Raw genomic sequence first — 21,638 nt, forward strand, 5'->3', positions numbered from 1 at the left:
CACTGTACCATTAGTTTGAACTCATCTGCCCCTCTTCATATGTGTGTTTGTATTGTTCTGTACCATGTTTGCGCCCTTAAGCCCTCTGGTACCTGGAGCCCGGTGGAAATGCAATAAATAAAGTATTTATTGGGTTTGGGAATCGTAATCCATGTTGAATATGTTGCTGCCCGCTTTACATTTCTCAGGAAAGGTGGTGCACAGTCCAATTGGCTGGAATGCAGGATGGATTAGCTTGTTTAAGCCTGTGTTCCACCGTCACCGCAGACTGCCAGCATCTCTTCCCCATTCCCCAATTTTTCTTTGTTACCCACTCCACCTTTTGGCCCCTGTGTTTCCTGCCGGTTTACCATCTCCCCAGCCCCCCACACTCCTTTGTCCCTTTGCACTACTGACCTAGAGTCTGCTGCTCTGATCCCTTACTGCCTGCTCTATCCTCCTGAGATGGCTGTCGCAAACATAGAAAAGGGACTTTCGTCCTTCTCTTTTAGGCATCATCAATCTTGTAGTGTTTTGTTGTAAGAATTCAATCTGTCTAACACTGTACCAACAGACCCTTTTCCCCTTTAAGAAAAATCAATATTGGCACTTTGGAGGGATCTCTGGGGTGCTACTACCGTTAAATATGTTTTGGCTGGTAGCTTCCTACTAGCCAGAGCCATGGTTGGCAAGGAGTGCAGTCATCTGCATCTACAATCCTACTTAACCAGCCACGCTCTTATATAGTGGTCTGCTACCAGTGCCTCTCAACATGTTTTGAGGTTGCAGTCCATTGCTCCTAATCATTGGCTCTAGCCTTACACTTTTTGCACTGGGTTCCCATCAGAGCCTTTTGTTTCATAAGTGTATTCATGGCCTGGCACTCCTCTTCACGAGTTAGAGGTTTTTCTATATACTGTGTTGCTAATGATTGTGCTATGTGGGCTCATTTTGACTGACTCCACATGCCCTCAATGAAACCTAAACCTAAGGGATCTGTTGTTGATAATATTTTATGGCTCTACACTGAAGGTCACTTCTCCTAGATATTAGGTTCCTCTTGTCGCAAATCTGTTTAGAGAAAAGCTAAATATACTTGTTTTTCTCTAGGTTTCATAGTGCTGCACTCACTGGTTTAGTTCCCAATGTCAAGATGTCGGAATTTGGCAGACGCTGTGCTCTTGAGTACACATACCTACCCTCTGCCAGTATAAGGCAAGGCCCTGCATATGCTTCTCTTGCATTGTCTAATTGCGATTTCAACATGGTTTACGACTGTTCGTTAAGCTCCTCATTCAGCAGCATGATACACTGAGATTTGAGAAGATCACATTAACTCCCTAGATCTGTTACTCATCTGTAAATTGAAAGCACGGAGGAATAATCTGGTCTTTATTGGGGGCATCAAATGTGTCATTTCTGATGCAGAGCTTTGAAATTAGATTGTACTTTTAAAAAGTTCAAACTCTGTTCCGATAGTGTTTCTAAAGCATTGTCTGTTTATGTATCCCTCCAGATTGCGGTTTGAATGTTCACAAGCAGTGCTCCAAGATGGTCCCCAACGACTGCAAGCCAGATCTGAAACATGTGAAAAAAGTGTACAGCTGTGACCTCACTACGTTAGTGAAAGCGCACAACACCAAGCGGCCCATGGTAGTGGACATGTGCATAAGAGAAATTGAATCTAGAGGTATGGCACCCCGTAGCTGGATAGCCTTTCAGCATATATGTTTAGTGATATTTGTTTGCAGTTTTCTTGCTTCTAACAGAGTACATTTACAAGTAATTGGTAACCTTCACATGCAATGGAAGAGGTGAGAACATCATGAGAAAGGGGCCTGCACATGTATGAGAAGACCCCAGTGCCTGGTCGGGGAGCAGATTCAAAGGTCAATAATTCCAAAAGCTTCAAGTTATCATATGGAGTTAAACATTTGGGGCGGAAAGGGCCTCCGGGGGGAGTCCTTGTGAAATTGCAAATTCCAATTATTTATTTGCTTGAGATGGCGAAGCCAAACGAGAACATGGACAGTGTTGTGTCCTGGAAAGTGAAAGCATGGAGTACAGACCCAAAATGCTCAACTCCAGGCTAACAAGCCATTGTAGAAATGCTTAAGCTGTGTTTCTACCCTCAAGACGTATAGATATTTTCTTCTTATAGAGACTTCCACAGTGACTTTGATGAACATTGGCATGTTACATGAAACTAAATAAACAAAAGAATTAAAACCTGTTTTAACAGCGAGGAGGAAATGGCAAAAACACAGGAAGATCCCTGAGGTCAATCCATGCATTGGAACAGCTGAACCTCCCGAGACCTCTGGTTGAAGGGCACCCTTGCACAGATGTCCTGTGACTTGCCAGTGGAGGGTTTTGGCATGTGAAAAATGTTAAATCCATCTAGTGGCACATATTATTATTGGGATTACCCCAACAATTCAAAAAAAAGTTCAATGCATGTTTACTGTGCATTCGACCTGGTATACAAAAAAATCAAAGCCCATAATACCTAACAAGGGTACAGGAGTTGCAAGGGTGTCCCCCGCTCCACTGGTTCGGTATTATGGGCTGGAGGGGTGTCCTCTGCATGCATTAAAAGGCCAGAGAGGGGGGAAAAAAACGAAATCCCCAAAACCCGAATGACAAAATATGAACAAGTGGGTTTTGCAATTTTGTCATTCGAGTTTTTGGGAATCGGTTTTATAACGTAGATCCTTATTAGCCATGTCAACTCTGTGGAGATTTGTTTTTAATGTATGGGATGAATATCAAACTAAATCCTATCCACAACCTGTGGCAGTAAGGTTTAGGTTCACAGATGGAAGCAGAGCAGAGCAGCCATCCACAGTCTACTAAGTATCTTAACTCTAAAAGGGAAACTTGATTCTTTAAACAGTGAAACTGGGATCAATGAAAGGGAACAAATGTTAATGTAGGCACAAAATGTTCATATCACAAACAGAGCACCTGATGAGACAGTAGGGTTGCCACTGAGAGTACAACATTTACTAAAGCAAAAGAGACATGGTCTCCTAGAAGCCCATGATTGGAAATTGGAATTAGGATGCTTCTACTGTATGTAGACCTGCTTCATAAGAAACCGAGATTGCAGGAAGGAGTGAATAAAAGAGACTCAAGATCAACCAGGATGCCTCTGTAAATGGGCAAAGGGATGTGCGTATTTTAATACAAAATGGTGATGCTAAATAGTCATGGCAACAAAGGAATGGAACTCAATGAAAACTGTATCCTGTTAGGATGGAAGAAATAAACCTATTAAGTTGCTATGGAAAGGTAAGAACCTCAAGGTGGCTTGCTATATTATATTACTATAAAATGATGGTACTGCAAACACAGAATAAATATTGTGCAGTTGGTGGACCTTTGCAGCTAGGGGTAATAAAGTGTCAACTAGGCCTGCAGAAGAAGTCATGAAAGGCAAGCCTCAAGCAATCCAGAAGGAGTAAGAATGGCAGTAAGTTCAGTGGTGGAAACCCTGTTAAAGGAAAGGGGAAACTGCTTCATCAAACAAAACAGCAGTGGGGAAGTCGGGGTCCAGACCCTCTAGAGAGAAAATGGAAATGCATGCATGACTGCAGTCCTCCCGGAACAGAATTAAAACAGGGCTGTGCATCTCATGGAACAAAGGAGGCATACATTCTGAAGGCAACCGCTCTAAATTGAAAGATACAAAGCCCATTTTCAGTTTGACAAGCAACCTTGGCCCTGAAATCTTAGGAAATTAAAGACAAGCAAACAAATTCAGCTAGTGCACCTTGAAGCAAGATAGAAGAGTACTCTGGGGTGCCTACAAGTGATCAGTAGTAGAAATGGAAAGAGTGATATTCTAGTAGGTAGCACAAAAATCCCAAGAAACTCTAGTAAGTTAATGCAAAGGTGCCCCAAAATGTTTTGCCCATCACCAAGTTGAAGTGTCTGAAGGAGTGGACCCACCACCTATGAGTGGTAGGGTGTGAAAGGAGATATAAAATCTATAGCTTTTGTATTTTATGGAACTTATATAGCACTTTCACTAAAGCGCTCTACACATGACGATAACAGTACAAATTATTATTAAGTAACAATTTGGGCGATAATAGGGTAGAGTACTTTATACACATGGAGAAGGGTCAGTTAGAGATGGTGCCATGGGAGGGCATCCATCTCAATTCTAGCAACCAACCTCTGAAACTCTCTGTTCAGGTGACCGAGCACTCTGACTTACCATCACGTGGCATAGAAGCCTAGTTACAATCTTGGAATATGAGGACAGGGGAGACCACTTCATTAACATACCCAACCACAGGGCAAATGAACTCCCAGGCTAAGGTCAGTTCTCGGAATGTGGCATTTAAGGGTCTACCCAAAAGCCTAAGTAAATAAAAAGGAACTTTGAAATGTGGCTGCCTTTTGGCATCATTGGTGTTTTACTTGCCTCTGAGATCTGTGTGCAATCTGCAGTTACAAGTTTCATCATTCCCAGGCAACATTAACCCAGCCCTCATCCTTCTGTGGTTGTAAATTAAGCAGCATTGAGAGGATTCTACTATGAGGTCAGCATTCCAAGAAGTCAGTATGGCTGCCTGCTGGTATCATATTGTTCATGTATTTCTATTAAAGAAAAGTTCAGTATACTTTTTTTTCTATAAATGCAAATCTAGTTCTATCACCCAGAATTACCCCCAAAGACTACAGGGAAAGATTCTTCCACACTCATGAAGGAGTGCTGTGCGTCTCTATACCAGTTGCTGAAGTATTGGGACTGATCCTCCATCAGGTCTCAACCTAATCTTTATCATTGCTCTTGTAGATGTCTGTTATTGTAAAGTGGTCCTATACAGCATGACAGCTGTGTTTTTGCTGGCTTCTTGGTGTGTGGTTCTTGAATAAACAGGGAGGGGTGAGGAACGTTGGTGGGAAGGAGAAGCAAGTTGTGAATCCGGAAGGGTTCCTGGGTGCAGATCGAAGGAACCGGTTTTCTTTATACTGGTATTGTTTCTAAGTGGTTCCCAGTGTTGGCCTCTTGCTTCACTCATTAGCAGTGAGCACTGCCAGGAGAACTGGTGGCACTACGAGTTGTGAGGTGTTTGTATAGTATTGCATAGTTGTGCAATGAGCCCTTCATGACACTGCTTGAGCTAGTTGGACATGGTGATGGTTACTAGCAGGTTTTTTGTGTGCGTGTGCAGTCATATTAGGTGGGAAACAGAAATGGTGAGAATGTTAGTGGGTAAGTGGTGTCCTGAAGATCCTGTATCCTCAAGATATTTATCAGTTTGGTGGGTCCAGGCTGTCCTTTGTTAATGCCGGCGGTGATAATGGTGGCGGCAGTTGAAGTTAATTTGAGTTGTCCTTGGCATGTGCTCAAGGAAAGGTTTTGGTGTCCCATATCTGGTATGGAGGCAGAGACGACGTGACTGACCTGAATGGGGCTGTCCTCTGGAACCAGCTGATCAGCCCTGTTTCCCATACTGTGTCCCGGTGAAGGTTTTTAAAGCATTACTGAAAGTGGTGGTGATTCAGTGTGCTCATTCACCTGAGTTTAGAGTTCCACTGCTTGGTTACTAGAATTGGGAAGGATTCCCTTTTTTGGCATTTCTTTCTTAAACGTGGGACTGTTATTAGAGCTGCATTGTTGGATTGAAGCATCCTCCTAGGTGCCTAATGGATGAACAACTTTGTGGTAATTTATGGGCCCTGCCACTGCAGGTACAGTGGGCGATGTGTAGGGTTTTGAAGTAGATCCTGTGTGGGACTGGAGTGCCCGGGCAATGTTGCCATCGTTTCAGTCTCTGCAGGAGTCTCACTGAGATGGTGCAGTGGGCAGGACGAGAAGACCTAGGTAAAGTTTATTGGGGTATCCTAGTCTTGACGGTACTAGGGTCTGAATGCTTCATACGATACCCCACCTAGTCTACTGAAAAGTAGTGCATTGAATGCAAAATATTAATCTAGGCACAATGTATCAAATAATATTTCAGCCTTTTTTGCATTTCATGTGTTTTTTAGTCTTTTGTGCATTTAACTATTTACTTCATTTTATTGTTCTTCAGTCATTCATCTGTTCATTTTCCTGTACATGTTATTTGTTACCTTCTAAGTAAAGCTAATTTTGTGTTAAACATGTTCTTTGTGTTGATCTATTGCGCTACATTTTTGGCCTACAGTCCAGTAGTTCCTTGGTCTGTACTTAAATTAGCATACCATATTTACCATTATGAGGTCCACACCTTCAACAAACTATCAAGCTACTTCTGAACGGATGACAGTAAATACCTTTAGTAATCTAAAATAATGTGGCTAATTCTGTTTCTAAAAGAGAGGTCTGCTAATGGGAGCCCCCTTTCATAAGTGTTCCCTCTCAAAATTGTAGCGCACGTACCTCGCTGAGACCTAGCTGAGTCAGTCTCCCGACACCTTCTGCACCAGCCTTTTAGTGGCACAGGGAAGGTTCATCAGTCGCATGAGCATTCCTGACAGCTTCCAGAATGCAACGTTCCTGCAGGCAGAGGTGGCTTTTTAATTTTCTTCACCTCCATTTCCAAATGTAAGATTTGCACACCATAGTCAGCCTGGTCGCGCGTATATCTTTAAATATAAGCCATGCGTGGTTGTGGCATGTTAACTGCTAAAAGCACACAAGTATACTGCCACAACAATTTGATATTACACCAATGTTGGCTACGTGAGACGGGCGCAGGTGTGCCAGGCTGATGTCTGGTCTGACTGTCTCCAATGCAGCTCTGTGGAACAATGGCCAGAATGTGGCCTCTTTGATTCTCCTACAGGAAGTGCCATACCTACCAGGGCACAGGATCACTCCCTAGGAGACCACCTGGGGCCTGGTGATTCAAAGGCAGCACTGACATCGCAACTCTCACACCAGGGTGCTTGCCCCTGGAGTCCCTTTGAAGTAAGCAGGAATGAGAAGGGGTGGGAGAAGGAAGAAGTGGGACAAGTTGGGTTTCTGTAAGGCCTCTCTACCCCCTAGCCCCCACCCTCCATTTCCTGCAGGCCAGGCACTCTGGGTATGATGTCAGAAGGCAAAGAGCACTTGTTAGATCAGCCTGGAGCTGGACCCCTTACAGCAGGCTTGCTTTGGCCCAATCCCCTGTGACATTTTGCCTTTATAAGGAGAGGAAATCCTTTTCGTAATTCATATCTGGACTCTCACAAGAACATGAAGAATTCACAGGACATCTGCTGGGGATACAGTATAGTGAAGAGAGGCATCCAAGGCTGAGAAGAGCTAGGCCCCCTACTCATCCCCAGGGAACAGTGTGGGTGAACAGTTGCTGGACCAATGCCTCTATGCTGGCTGCAATAGATACAAGACGCTGTTCACTGGAGGTGGAGGATCCACTGTAGGTGCCAGCAAAGCTTCTTGGAGCGAGAGTGCAGAACAGAAGGACTTGCCTTGTCCTAGAACACCTGACTTGAGACGACTCCCAGCAACCCAGAAGCAATTTTGAGTCTGATCAATTGTACTGCATGCCATTTGAGCTACCACAGGAGCTTCAGTGTTGATTTTGGCACTCTACTCAAACTTCAAACCGTTTGCTGCACTTCGAGCCATCCAGACACCAGCTCGGCCCATCGAAGAGAAAGCACTCGTCCTGGCCCATGTACGGACTCAATATAATGGGAGCAACTGACTGTAATGCATCTCGACTGCTAGAAGCCATTGAACTCGCCTGTCTCAAACTGCAACTCGGCCCAGCAGAGCCATTGTCTTGCTGGCACTTTGACCACCACCCTTAACCTTTCAAGCATAACAGATCAGAAGAAAGGTACTGTGAAGAGGACCTGTCCCCCTGCTCCACGTTTTGGGACCATAGTGACTTTAAGCCTCGGTTTTTCTAGCTTGTTCTTCGAAGGCATTTTTTCCAATCTATTGCCTTGACCGTCCCAGATCATCTACCCAGGGTGGCGATTCACAAATTTCTGCATTCTCTCTCTTTTACAGGGTAGGTTTTTCTAGTGTTTATTTTTTTGTTTGATTAAAAGTCTATATTTTTATTGCCACTTGATTGGACATTCTTTTATTTTGGAACCATTGTACTTAGGTTATTTGGGTTGCTACTGTTATCCCCTCAAACCTTCCTGAAGATATAACCTGCCCTTGGCCTGCGCTTCCATACAAAGCAAAGTTGGTATCCCTTTCAGCTGTCCCGGTTTCTCCTTTTTGAGTGGGGCCACTGCTGGTTTAGTAGAGGTGTGGGGCTGAGTAACCAATTTAGTCACTACTCATTCCTGTACTCCTGAATAGTAGTAAGTACATTTGCTACACTGACCCTGCCAAGTCGTGGATTGCAACAAGCAACATACCCTGCCATATCCTGCATGTCAGCAAGACAAATGCACATGCAATCCCCAGCACTGTGACTGTTCATCCAAGGGCATGTTGCATAACCTCCACTGGTCTCTGATAGCAGCACAATCCCAGTTTACAAGTCCCATCTCCTGCCCTGCCTGATCACACGTGATGCATGGCTAGTGTACCTGATCCTTTGTCCCATTCGAGAAGTGGTACAGACAGAACCCACTGGGTTTCTCCTTGCAAAGACTGTGGAGTGTAGAAGCCTTGTTTGCCTAGCCTCCAGCTGAAGCTTTGTAAAATGGAAGGATGCTTCTTATACATGTCCTGCTGGGACCCCAACAATGCTCCATTTTGGTAGGAAGAGGTCAGATTAACAGGCACCCTTGCAAGCACAGTACATATCTGTTAAATTAGGTTTTGTATAACTTTGAGAAAGTTCTAGATTAGTATTAAAAAATGACTACACAAAATGTGTTTTCCTGAACAAATCCTTCTTTACAGTAAGCCTGGGCAAGGATGTAATTTCTTTCGAGAAAATAACCTTCATAGCTCATTTCCTACTTTTAAACGGATCAACACGTTTCTCCCCCACAAATTCAGGCAGCTGGTAGATTGCCAAATAAAAATATGAATGTATTGCTGCTTGGAGGTACTACTGTGTATGTGTTTTAACTGAATTTTCATTTGTTGCCAGTGAATGTGATAATCTGTTTATTGATGTAAATGATAACTGTGTGCCGGTATATTGCTGCTTTCCACAGGTAGGAAGCCATATTTATTTGATGCGCACATTTACCGAGGCTCCTTGTTTTTACAGAAATCCTGATATTGCGGGAAATTATGCTATTTTGAAAACTAATAATGCTAATTTTGTTTTTCCCATTAGGACTCAAGTCTGAAGGACTGTACAGGGTTTCGGGATTCAGTGATCTAATTGAGGATGTTAAAATGGCGTTTGACAGAGGTATGTTTCAACAAAGAGTTCTGTTACCATTTGTATTCAGCCTACAACCATATGCACCCTGTTACTTTGAGACCATGTTTTTTCTTAGACGTAGCTCGGCAAGTACCATTTGAGATTCTTTCTAAAAAATGAAGTGCAAAGACTGCATCATGCAAGTTATTAGTTGGGATTTTTACTTTAAGCCGGTAGCCTAAAAATGCTATGCTTTATTGCTATGCTTTACAACTTTCTTGAAAAAATATAGCACGAAAGACATCCTAATTTATTTCCATTTGAATGTGATGTATTTTCCAGAATGTGATTCTATAGCTAAGCACTATTGGATGGTTCCCTGCTATCCTTGTGAGCCTATCCACATCATTGGTGTAGCTATGTTCAGTAAGTTGCTATGATTTCACTGAATATTATAGGGAACTGTCACATTATTTGGCACTAGCTAGGTCAGTGATTTATAAATCTGGCCCTCACGCATAGAGATCTACTGCTTTAAGGGATAATCGCTGAATACGTGAATGATTTCCCATTTGGATCAGTTCAATGCAAAGTTATCTCATGAATATTCCTGTTGGAAATCCTAACTTGTTTGTGCCCCTCGAGGACTGGAGTTGTGCACCCCCTTATCTAGGTTTACAATTACATTTATTTGGCCGTGGGATCTCTAAAGAGAGGAGGGGGGATAGCTCAGGGGGCGATGCGTTGTCTTGGAAGCAAGACAATGCAGAGCAACACAGGTTCGAATCCCGATCCTGTGCTTAGAAACCAATCTCTGGCATTAAGCTTGTTTATAAAAGAACAATTATACATTATTATAAATGCAGTAGTTATTTTGAAGCATACAAAGATTTTGAGGTACTTGTTTCATTAGTTTTGACTCTTTTTGGCAATGTCTGCATTCTTCATAGCCAACATATTTTTCTTTTAAATACTGTGCCTTCTTAACTTTTTACTTTCATCATGTTTCTTTCATGGTCTTCACTTTAGCATAATATTTTGTTAGTTTGAGAGAGAAAAAAAGGACATTTGGTTCTTCTGCTGTTAAAAGTAAACGCTAGTAGGCTGTCATGACAACTGCATTCACTACAAGTGTGCATGTTTTTAAGCTACATTATTCAGAATAGCTGAGAAGTATTGCTTATTTGCCAATGTGGAACAGGCTGCTTATGCCTGTCCTCCTTTCACCTTCCTTCGCATGAGCTGATAAGCAGAAAAAATGCTTCCTTCCAAATCAGTGTTAATCTTTTCTATGGTGGGACTACTCTAAAACTATTGCTTTATATAGGCATCCTCCTGTTGGTCTTAACAGATGCTCCAACCAGTCTGGCTTCTCTGATGGGTACGAAGGTTGAGGCATTTTCCAAAATATCTAAATGGAAGGTTAATTGGATGAAGGCAGAGATATAACTGCTATCTGCAGATACATTTATTTGATGTCTGAAAATTCATGTGGTGCCCAGAAATTGGAAACCTCTAGGTATTTAGCTTGTCAGCATAGATATCCAAGATGGAACAACTAAACGTTGGCAAACTGTAGCCCCAAATTAGATCTGGATTAATTGGCACTCCTGTAATTGGTGAGGATCGCTTCAAGACGAACATTGTGCAAGATTAACTACATTTTGTCGATGCTGCTTTTCCCATTCCCCAATAATTGATCAATGACTGATAGGTGCTTGAGTTGGAACCTAGGTTGCGGCACACACTGTTGACTGACATCGTGCAACACTAAGCCTGGAAGGTTGCATGGACTAGGTGCCTACAGTAATGATGAATCACTGTTGAGGTGCTTTGATTTTGACCCCCTTATTCCTTAAAGTTTCCATTGGCCTCAAACCATCATACACGGTTAAACATTAAGGTGGTATTCTGGAATAGCTCGGGCATGCTTATGGAGGGATATGCCTCATCCAAGAATTCATTGGCTGATTGTGTACAGAGTATGGACAACTGGAAAAAACCTTCAAATGGATCTTGGTGCAATTTGCCTTCCAGAGCCTCACAATGAGGTGTAACAATTCTGATTGTTGTGCAAGGACGCACTTCTGTGACTGCTGCCATTACCTAATATTGCCCAATTCTCACAGCCTCAGGGATATAGGGCCCAGCACGCTGCTTGAATTTCAGACACTGGGCTATAACCTCCTTCTGATTTGTTGACTCAGTCTCCAGGATGATAGCACCAAGTATGCTTCATCTCATCGCTTCCCTGCAAATACTGCCACCCCTCCCTCCTTATAAAGGGTATGTGTCAGGCTTTGATATTATCACCCTCTAACTGTGGGTTGCTTTCCTAGGAATATGATGAATGCCTCTTACACAATCGTATCAGCAAGTATTTCTTTCTTCTTGCCTAGGGTTTTTGTCCGGCTGTTTTCTATATCGCACCAGCCATAGGTCTCCATTATGGGCTAAAGCTCCTCCTTTCTCTCAGCATTTTCTCTTCAGCTCTTCAGAGCCTAAGGAAGGTAGCCATTGAGAGGCTTTGTGGCATCTATTCTTCCTGGCTTCCGGTCTCTTAGTGTCTGAAAAATATCCCTCAGCAGGCACACTGCCTTTCTCTCCTTCTGTGTCTTGGTCACAGTGATTGTCTGGCCCACCGCAGTCTCTTGGCTGTTTTTCCTGCTTTGGGTCTGGTTGCTGCCAGAGTCTGTGGTGCAACCTTCTGCAGGCTCTCTAGTTCCTTTAATTCTCTGCTTCTGACCCTAGCCAAAATCTGAGACCTTCCCCCACAGCATGTGTTGGCTGTCACTTTCAAGTTCCTTCTTCTGGGGCCTCTTTCCCTGCATTTCTATTCCCTCCATCTCCAGGATAGTGGCTCAGTATATGTCACTCTCTTTAGGGCCTTGTGCCTTTTATAGGGTAGCTGATAAATCAGATTGACCCATGTACTCCTTAACCAGTTGTTCCCCCTTCTCTCTGGAACCTCAGTTTTCAATGGTTTATTTCTTCTTCCTAATATCCCTTGACAGATGTTTCCCTTAGTTCCTTGAGAGAATCCTTCTGTCTTTGATTCCCAGTCTCCTGTTCATATCTAAATATGTGCCCTGCGGCAGTGATGATCAAAGTCCCTAAAAGTTGGACCACCATTGTGAAGTCAGACAGAAGAGTGGGTGTCTGTACGCAGCTCTGCTGCCGGATGCAACGTCTGGTGAGTATGTTCAGGTGGGCTGTAAGCTGTCTCGGGGGCTCGCTGGTGAGTTATTCTCTCTGGTGTGGTCATGAGAGGACAAGCTATGTTCCATCTGGGGAGCATGGCCTCTGCCTTGCTGTGCCTATGGGAATCTTTTGCAAGACTCCTCTTGCACATGAACCTCCCATCTGTAAGAATGTCTAGCCTGTGTGGTTGGCTCTCCTGGTACATTTACGATATGGGAGTACCTAGTGAGTACTTCAAGGGGTGGGTAAATTAAGGTTATTTACCCCACACAGTACTTTGTGTTCACATGCTGTGAAATTCAAATGCAATCACACAACTCCTTAGTGGGTGGCATTTTAGACGTAGGAGATATTTAAATTCCATGTTTTTACCATTGCTATTTTTCTCCTACTGTGGCCCTACCTGTCCATTAGTGCTAACTAAATGAAAATGCCAGTGACACTTGTATGCACTGCCTCAGGTATTCAGCTTGGCCATTTCAATGTGAAGTTGGTATGAATACCTTTGAGCTGGCAGCTGTTATACGCTGATCAGGGTTAGGCTTGTCGCCTGACTGGACGGCAAAATCCAGTTGGGTTTTCAGAATGACCAGACTGGATTTGTCTAATTGGCAGGGTAATGACCTGAGCCCTAATTCAAATCTGGCCCTATGCCAAGGTTCCAAACATTCAGATCTTCTACAAACCAGGGCTCATAGTCCATAAACCTTTCACCAGCGTAGCACTTTTTACGCCATTGCAAATATGTATTGTTTTAATGCATTTTGGCACTGTTTCTGTAGAGAGTGTATAACGAAGAAAGAGGCAACTTCAATTACAAGCAATACATGCTAATGACTGCCATCCCAACCCCTACTAGTTAATATGGTTGAGCAAATACACCGTTAAGCAAGTTTTTTTTTTAATTGTAAAATTCATATAGTAAAACAGAGGTTACAAAAAATGGAACATCACATAAAACTCACTACACATAGACATATATTGATCAATTTCCTATACATAGAAATACATTTACAATAATGCACAAAAAATCATCAAAACCACATGTAAGCCTCATAGATAAGTATGACTATCAAGCTCCCAAATCTGTAGTGTCAGAGGGACCTCTTCCCTCTATGCCCATCATTAATAGTATGTGTTCTTCATGTATTTATCGCCTCATGGAATTTTGCAGAAGGACACCATCTGATGCCCCGGCTGCAGTTTTGATTCTGATGGATTTGGTTTATTCCTTTGTTTTGGCCTTTCTACAGCTAGCGTTTTGGTTGTTACTTAGACTCCTGTGCCAGCCATCATTACAGATCACAAGAGGCTACGTTGGTGGTCTTTCTTCAAAGCAATACTTCTCGCTGTCCCAGACGGGCACCCTCATCTTATTTGGCAACTTGGGACCCTTCTAGTTCATCACACAAGGGCCTCTTGTGACCTAAACAATTGGAGTACCTTTTTTAAAAAGAAACTTGAAATGTAGCCTGAATGTCTATTTCTTTGGAGTGAAATCTGTGGCCAAGCCAATCTCAAAATTTGAGGGGTTTCAAGGGGTGGCGGGGAGAGTCTGGCTGGCAGTTTTGAAAGCTTTCAGAGAGCGGGGCCATTAAACCCATTGCCCTGTTGTATTCCCCTCCTTCCCAACCCATTTCCTCTGAGCCCAGGAGGCTGGAAAGCTATTTTCAACTTCATTTGACCCATTAGATTCCTCTTTTGCCCCAAAACGGAGGCTTTTAAGGTTCACAAAGATGCTGATCCATCTAAGAGCCGAGCCCAGCAGTTAAGCCTTTAACTTCATCATACGGGGTCGGTTGATATTGCTTGGGAAGGCTTTTGTCCTCTGCTACTGTAAGATTGCTCCTACTGCCCTCACTTTAAAGATTGTTTAAACATAAGTAAATGCACTGCTCTTCGAGGTGAGAAGTTTGTCAGGCTTTTGTCGCCTGAGTCATGGCTTGGCATCACATCGGAGGGATGCCTCCTGCCTCAAAGTGAGATTGCTTAGCCCTCCTGATCCCTCGGCGGGCACTGCCCATGGTTGAAGTAAAGTTCCTGTGCTGTCAGTAAAGGAGCTGTTGACGATTTTCCATGACGACTCGCATTTCCACCTCTAGCCTTATTTTTGGGCCCAAAACCTTTCGAAAGATCAGAAGTGGCGCAATGCCTTCTCAATCTAGTGCTCTGTACAGCCTGTCTGGACAAGGTGTGTTCTGATAGATGGCTTCGATGCATCATCCTTTATCACTTCCCACTAGGCTTTTCTTTACAAGAGGCCGCTCTGCAGCCACAGTACTCTTATAATTCCTCTATTGCAGAATACTGCAGATTATACTTGTGTAGACCACTCCACAGCTCCGAAAACCTCTTGCCTTTAAAGTGCGACTCTCGGATCTCCTAATCTGTTATCGCTCTATGTAGGTAAACCATGGTTCCTCTGTGGTCTGCCCCTCCCACAAGATGTCTGCTTTCTTCGGTTTTCAGATTCTAAACCCATACAAGTTAAAGAAAGAACGATTATTTAATGCAAGTATGCCAAACATTCTCAAGCCATTGTTCTCGATTGCATCATGACCCTTTCCATGTTCCCCCACTACTCAATGAGGTTTATAATAACCTGCTTAGATTCCAAATGAAGGAGATTAATCTGACTGATCGTATCTAATGGTTCTACTTTACAGAGGGCGTCAACAGTATGTGTAGCATACCTAGGGCCCGGCTAGAAAGGGCTGCATGCTGTCCCCTGATGGAAAACCTATTAAAAAGAAAATGGCAGACACCAGGGTTTAATACAAAATATTTTATTAGATTTTTGTCTGTTTTATTTTGGAATAATGCATCCAGCCCACCATGGGGCTGGCAGGAATGTTGACGGGAGAAGAAAAGAAGAATGAAGGTTTCAAATTCCCCTGTCCAAGAATCGGCTGTGGAGGGGAGAAAAGAATCCCAAGAGGATGTAAAAATTGAAGCCAGTGGAAAAAAGGAGAGGAGAAACCAGAAAGAAACAGAGCAGGGAGAAAAAGAAAATAACTCTAGCAACCCCTTATACTCCCCAAGGGCCTAATACGACGTGGCGCCAGGCCGATTTGACGGTTGATCTTCGGGGCTAGCCTGCATGCCAAGAGCAGCTCGGCTCCCCGAAGTGGCAGTTAGCCCATCTGGGGGCCAGACTGGATGGGGCCAGAAGAGTACAGGTCCCGGGCAGCATGTGTAAGACTATCCGAGGCAAAGAGGAACTGTCCAGTACCCGTGAGAGGGGATAGAGGAGGGCAGCAGCCAAAATCAGGCAACCTGGCCATTCCCCCGAGGCGGCCCACCTTGCAATGGGTGCCCTTTGTGAAAGTCCTGCCAGCCGGCCCAGGAGTTTAAGGGTGGGAAGCTGAAAAGACCGGTGAAAGCCCTTGTCTTGCCAGCCCGGGTGAAGAAAAGCCTCTGACTGCCACGACGGGGCATCTCGGCTGAAGCTCCGGCGACCTGTGTCTCTGTGACACAATTCAGAGGTGTCGGGCCAGAAGACGAAAATGCTGCGGGTGGTGTGGTACGGTGGCATCCCCATAGCAAAGATGGTGCTCGGGTGCAGTGGTGAATGCGGTGGAGTCGCCACGCCAACGGGGACACCGCATGAAGTAAAGATGAAACCTGGGACGCGGCCTTGACCGGGGTGGACACCACGCCCCCAGTGTAGCCCAGAAGCCTGTAATGTGGCCACAGGTCATGCAGGAGAGTGCGGGTGGCTACCACCCTCCCATGGGCCCCCCCCCTGTAAAGTGACAGAAGGCCACAGGATGCGAGGGTAATGCGGGTGGGCCCCCATTCAGGCAAGTGCCCTCCCAAGAACATAAAGTAAGCACAGGCCCCGTGCAGTGTGTCAGGTTGTCCCACGTGATGGGCCACCCCGAAGAAAGACCAGTGGGGCCAGGCGCCATATACATCAGAGGACAGATACTTACATGCTGTAAAAAGGGACAGCACCACAAGTACCATGAAGGGGGTGACTGACTGCAGCGGTCACCCCCATTGTGACATGTTTATATAGCATATAACATTGTAAGTATATAATGTTAATTAAGGTAAATGTTAAGTAAAGGAATTGTAGTGTGGAGGGAGGACATTTAGGGGCACATGTTAAGTAGGGTAAATAGTATGTAGGTTGTATGAATTGTGTATATATAAGGGAGTACCGCTGAAAGGTAACGGTAAGAGGTAAGGCACTGGCGTGAGGTAGCAGGAGGAACTTGGGGGGGGGGGGGGGGGGGGCTACCTGATTCTGCTGCCTAGGGACGTGGGACCACCCACAGAGGCCATTCTCTAGCCTAGTGCTTCAGGGGGTGGCACCTGGAATTAGGTAGGGGGTCTGTTGCTTAATTCTCACCATATGGTTCCCTGAGAACCCTCAAAGGAAGGGTGGTGTGACAGAGCAGATCCCCAATTAGTTGGAACTCTCACTTAGGGCAAAGTCAGGAAAGGAATAAGGGTTAGAAAGGTCTATTAAATTCAAAAAATAGAGGGGTCTCCATTGGGATCCCTATAAAAGCCACCTTGTCAGTGTCCAGTTAATAAGGTAATAACTCAAAGTGTAGCCCCTCTGCTGTTTGCAGCAGTTGCTTTTTCACAGGTGCAGCGCCGCTGACCTGGGGCAGGGAGGGTGCTGTCCCTGGCGCAGGTTGGGCCGAGCAACAGGAGCTACATTCAAACATGGTGTTACCCTTAACTTGCATGGTGGCTGTCAGTTGATCAATCTTGGAACGATAAATCTGCACCTCTGCAGCAAGTGTTTTAACCCCAGTGAATCAGCATTGCAAGCACATAAACCCGCTGAGCTACATTGGAATCGTTGTTGCATGCTGTACAACTCTGATGTCGGGCACAACAAACAGTGTTGCAGTATTTCGTAAATGCTCTGGTTTGCTCGTTAGGTTTGGCTGGTTGATCTCAGAGCCACATTCTATGCAGGTCCGAGGAGAGGAACTCAACTGAGCTCTGCAGGCAGAACGGTCTGAGCGCTGTGTGGCCTCTTTCATGAAACGTGGTCTGCTGAAATGGATGTGCACAGCAATGGGACGGCAGCCATTTGTTGGCAAGCAATGGTGTGGTCTAAAACTATTAACATAGCCAGTGCCTGTTGCAAACAGAGGCGTTGGTAGGGGTGGGGGGGGGTGCTGAGGGTGTTATAGCCCTGGGTCTTTTGGCTATAGCCCCGGATAGAAGCTCAGGGGTTACAACCAAAAAGGCTTACTAGCTCCCGTCCTGACATTCCCAAAATTAGCATATCCCCGGATCTTTTCCAGACCTAGCAACACCCCTGGTTGCAAATAATGCGTTGTCCACATTGCATATGCTGTCACAGGACTCGGATCATTTTTGATGTGTTATTTCTTTAAATGCGCACACATGCCACATTCCCTTGTAACCAAAGTGAGGGTGAAATCTGCGACTGATGAAAAACGAAGACCATTGTTTTTGCAAAATATGGAGCCTTTCTGAAGGGGAGCATTTTGCCATATTTTCGTGAGATGTTAGGCTTGGAAGCATTTGGGGTGCCGTCCATCCTTTAATCCCTTTTCAACATGCAAAAAAGAATAAAAACATCGGTTTTGAATATTTGTATGACTTGGTATTTGATATTTTCCTAATTACAATCTGTTTTTGCTAGCCTAGAGGCCCATGCCACAATTAGGCACAGATGTGTTGTTCTTATGAATACGTAATTTGAAGAGTATTCTTCAAGGAGCTAATTACCCTTTTCTTATAATTTAGATGGAGAAAAAGCTGACATTTCAATGAATGTTTATGAAGATATCAATATTATAACAGGTGCACTTAAATTGTACTTCAGGGATTTGCCAATTCCCCTCATAACCTATGATGCCTACCCCAAATTCATAGAATCTGCAAGTAAGTATAAATAGCATGCATTGGTGTATGTCGTATATTACAGCTGAATACTAGTGTTTACCATGCATGCTTCTTTCCTCGATAGAATGTCAGGCTTGTATTCATTGTCTTTTCTGTGCCATTTGTCACCTATGTTCAGATTTGTGAATTCGAATGGTGTCAATAGTGGTGGAGCTTTTTGTGTTCCCTTGTGGAAGCAGATGTCATGCAGTGTACGGTAGAGAAGAACAATCAGATCAGTTTTCTGCTTTTAATGGGAACAATTCTGCGTGGCTTGACCGCGCGTTACCTTTCAGGATCTATGCAAAATGGTTGATGGTAAAATCTTAGATCTTCCAAGACCAGTACAACTTGCATAGCTTTGCAAGCAGGCCCACTGCCCCTGGGAGCTGTGCAGGTTTCAGGCTGGTCAGGGTACTAGGATGGAAGACTGCTCCTTGGCCGTATGTCATCATCCCCTCTCTTACTGATGGCTCATTAAGAAAGCAAGTGTCCACTGAAAGTCGTCCCGATGTTTGTCTAATCCTCAACAAGATGGGTCAAAGTCCCTATTCCAGGCCTCCGAGATATATTTAACAGGACTTTGTGCTGATTGATGAATGGAACGGGAAGCTTCTGAATTATGGGCAAGGTCATCGGGGGCCAGATTATTGAAATGTAGCTCTGCAGCAAGTGCAAAGCTGCACGGCATTGGCACTAGGGCAAAGCTTGCCCTATTTCTAAAACCACTGGGGCATATTGGAATACCATTGCACTATGAACTGGCATTATGGAAGCTGGGCATACAGCTCCAGGGCAAGAGCAAGATCAGTGTAGGCTGCTTCCAGAAGGCTGTGTGGAAGGTGGGCCCTGGTGATATTGGCCTCTCTCCTGAGGTAAAGGGTCATTTGATGGCAGAAGGAGATGGAAGTGGGTCAACTTGTACATAGGAAGAGCTGCATAAGAGGGGCTAAGGGCCACCTCAAATTGGACAGTGGATGCAGCATACCCTTTGGGACTGGAGTAGAGACAGAGGGCTGAAGCAAATACAAATAAACTAAGAACTAGGGTGGCAGCTCTAAAATGAAACTTAATTAGTGGAAGTAGGATTGAGAAGGGCAATTTATTTAGGGGTAGAAAGTGGTATGGGTGAAAGGGAAGTAGTGTTTAAGTGCCCAAGAAGGACTTGTAACTGAAGACCCAGTTTCAAATGTCTGCAAAGAGTAATTGGGTTGAAGTGAGTAGAGTCATATGGGAAATAAGAGTTGTTTTGACTGTCTGAAGGTACCGAGGTAGAACACGTCTCTGTAGAGTTGGTAAAAACACACTGGAATGCAAAATGGAGGAAGTGATAAAACAAGACTGGCAAAGTTGACACTTTAATTACATTTAAACAGGGCTATTCTTAGTGTTCTTAGGATGCATGGTTCTTTTTGTAGAGTAGGGTCTTATTTTTTAATTCATTTATTATTGTATTCAAATTTTTGTTCAGCGCTGGCCCTACCCAGAGGATTGCTGAATACCTTACAAGGTTCAAAGGTGAAAAAGGTGGGCAGTGAAACAGAAGTTACAACGTTCTTTCAGTATAGGATAGATAAGTGGTAGCAGGGGAGCTGGAGAGCTGGAGAGGCAGGGCTATGTGTGGGGATTCAGGTATTTTTTTAGATTCTTTCTGAAAGTGGTGATGGAAGGTGGAGTGCAGATGAGAAGAGGTAGGGTGTTCCATGCCCTGGGTGCCCAATGGGTAAATACCTGCTTTTGTGTGCATGTTAGTTTGCAAAGTGGAATGTGTAGGAGAGGCCGGCTTGCTTGTCTGGTGTTTGTGTGGGCGATGTGTTTGTGTTTGTCGTGAAGGTAAGATGGGGTTTTGTGATGGATGGCTTTGAAAACAATGCAGAGTCCTTTGAAGGAAACTCTTTGGGGTACTGGGAGCAAGTGGAGCTGGGAGAGAGCTGAGTGATGTGTGAATGTTTTGGTAGGTGAGGATGAGTCTGGGTTCTGCGTTATGTATGGCTTGCAGAGTGCAAGGGTGCTGTTGGGGAGTCCAGTGAGTAGAGCATTGCCGTAGTCCAGCTTGGACAGAACCAGTGTTTAGACAGTGATGCGGAAGTCATCAGGCGGAAGGATGTGTGTGATCTTTAGGCAGTGTAGTTGTAGACTGCATGCTTTGGTGATGGCAGCTATGTGGTGTGTTATGGAAAGGTGGGGGTCGATGGTGAAGCCAAGGGATATGACAGGTGTGGAGAGAGATGTGTGGGCTGTCTGTGGCAAGTTCTTTTATCCATAGGGTGAGGTCAAGTTTGTGTGTGGGGCAGATGAGGTCTTCTGTTTTGGAATGGTTGAGCTTGAGGAAGTGTGTAGCCACCCACGTAGTGATGGTGGAGATGCAGCTTTTGATAATGTAGAGTTGTGAGGGGGATGAGATTTGGACATCATTTTGAGTGTCATCTGCATATTGGTGGAAATGGATGCTATGTTTAAGGGATTCAACATATAGATTGAAGAAGTGGTGATGACAGGGTGGAGCCTTGTCGGACCCCGTACTTGATGGGGGTTGGGTCGGATCGAAAAGGGGACATGGAGACACTGTGTGCTCTGTGAGGAAGGAGGGGGAACCGGTCGTGGATGGTGCCTTAGAGCTTCATCCTGTGGGATAGGATGTTGAGTGGAATGGTGTGGAAGACTTCAGAGAGGTCAAGTAGTGCTGTGCGTCCTTTGTCAATGATGTTGTGCATGTCATCGAGGATGTGAAGTGTAGCAGTCTCAGTGCTGTGTTCACGTCAGCAAGTTTGAAAGGCGTTGAGTAAGTTGTTTGTGGTGACATATTGTTGCAGTTGTGTAGTGATGACTCATTGCATGATTCAGACGAGGTATGTCAGGCTAGCAATGGCACAGTAATTTTCAGGTAATATGGGCCCGAGAGATGGTTTTTTTGAGAAGGGTTGAGATTTGACCCATCTTGAGAGCAGAGGGGAAGAAAGTACCATATAAGAGACTGGAGTTCTTGACATTGAGCCACTGGCAACGGAGGGTGGTGATGCAATTGGATGCAGCCTTAGGTGGGCATACAGCATCCAGGATGTGTGCAGGTTTTGCTTTGGTAGTAAGTGTGACCGTCATCCTTCATCAACCTCTCCCAAGTGAAGCCAGATTTGTTCAGTTTTCATGTGACAAAATTGGTGCAGTATGGAGGGCTCTGCATTAAGTATAGTTTCATAACAAAGCAGATTAACAAATGAGAGCCAGATCTACTTGAAGGCCTGCCACCTAAAATCACTAGCAATTATAGACTTACTGTAATCCGAGGTCTGCCATTAATGGATCTGTGCTATTGACACTCTGACTTTAAATAATGTGTAGCTG

General features: G+C 44.5%; 1 protein-coding gene across 2 annotated transcripts in view; it reads left to right on the forward strand.

Annotated features, from left to right (window-relative positions):
* The window catches only part of CHN1 (chimerin 1), a 452,576-nt gene that overhangs the window by 419,328 nt on the left and 11,610 nt on the right, over positions 1–21,638 (forward strand). For both annotated transcript variants that reach the window (XM_069616144.1, XM_069616145.1), the window contains 3 exons: positions 1,496–1,669; positions 9,186–9,263; positions 18,159–18,296. In XM_069616144.1, coding sequence (XP_069472245.1) covers positions 1,496–1,669; positions 9,186–9,263; positions 18,159–18,296 — 390 coding nt within the window. The remainder of the gene's footprint in view (positions 1–1,495; positions 1,670–9,185; positions 9,264–18,158; positions 18,297–21,638) is intronic.

The sequence above is a fragment of the Ambystoma mexicanum genome, chromosome 9 (genome assembly GCF_040938575.1).
Source record: "Ambystoma mexicanum isolate Mex_15411 chromosome 9, UKY_AmexF1_1, whole genome shotgun sequence".
Lineage (NCBI taxonomy): Eukaryota > Metazoa > Chordata > Amphibia > Caudata > Ambystomatidae > Ambystoma > Ambystoma mexicanum.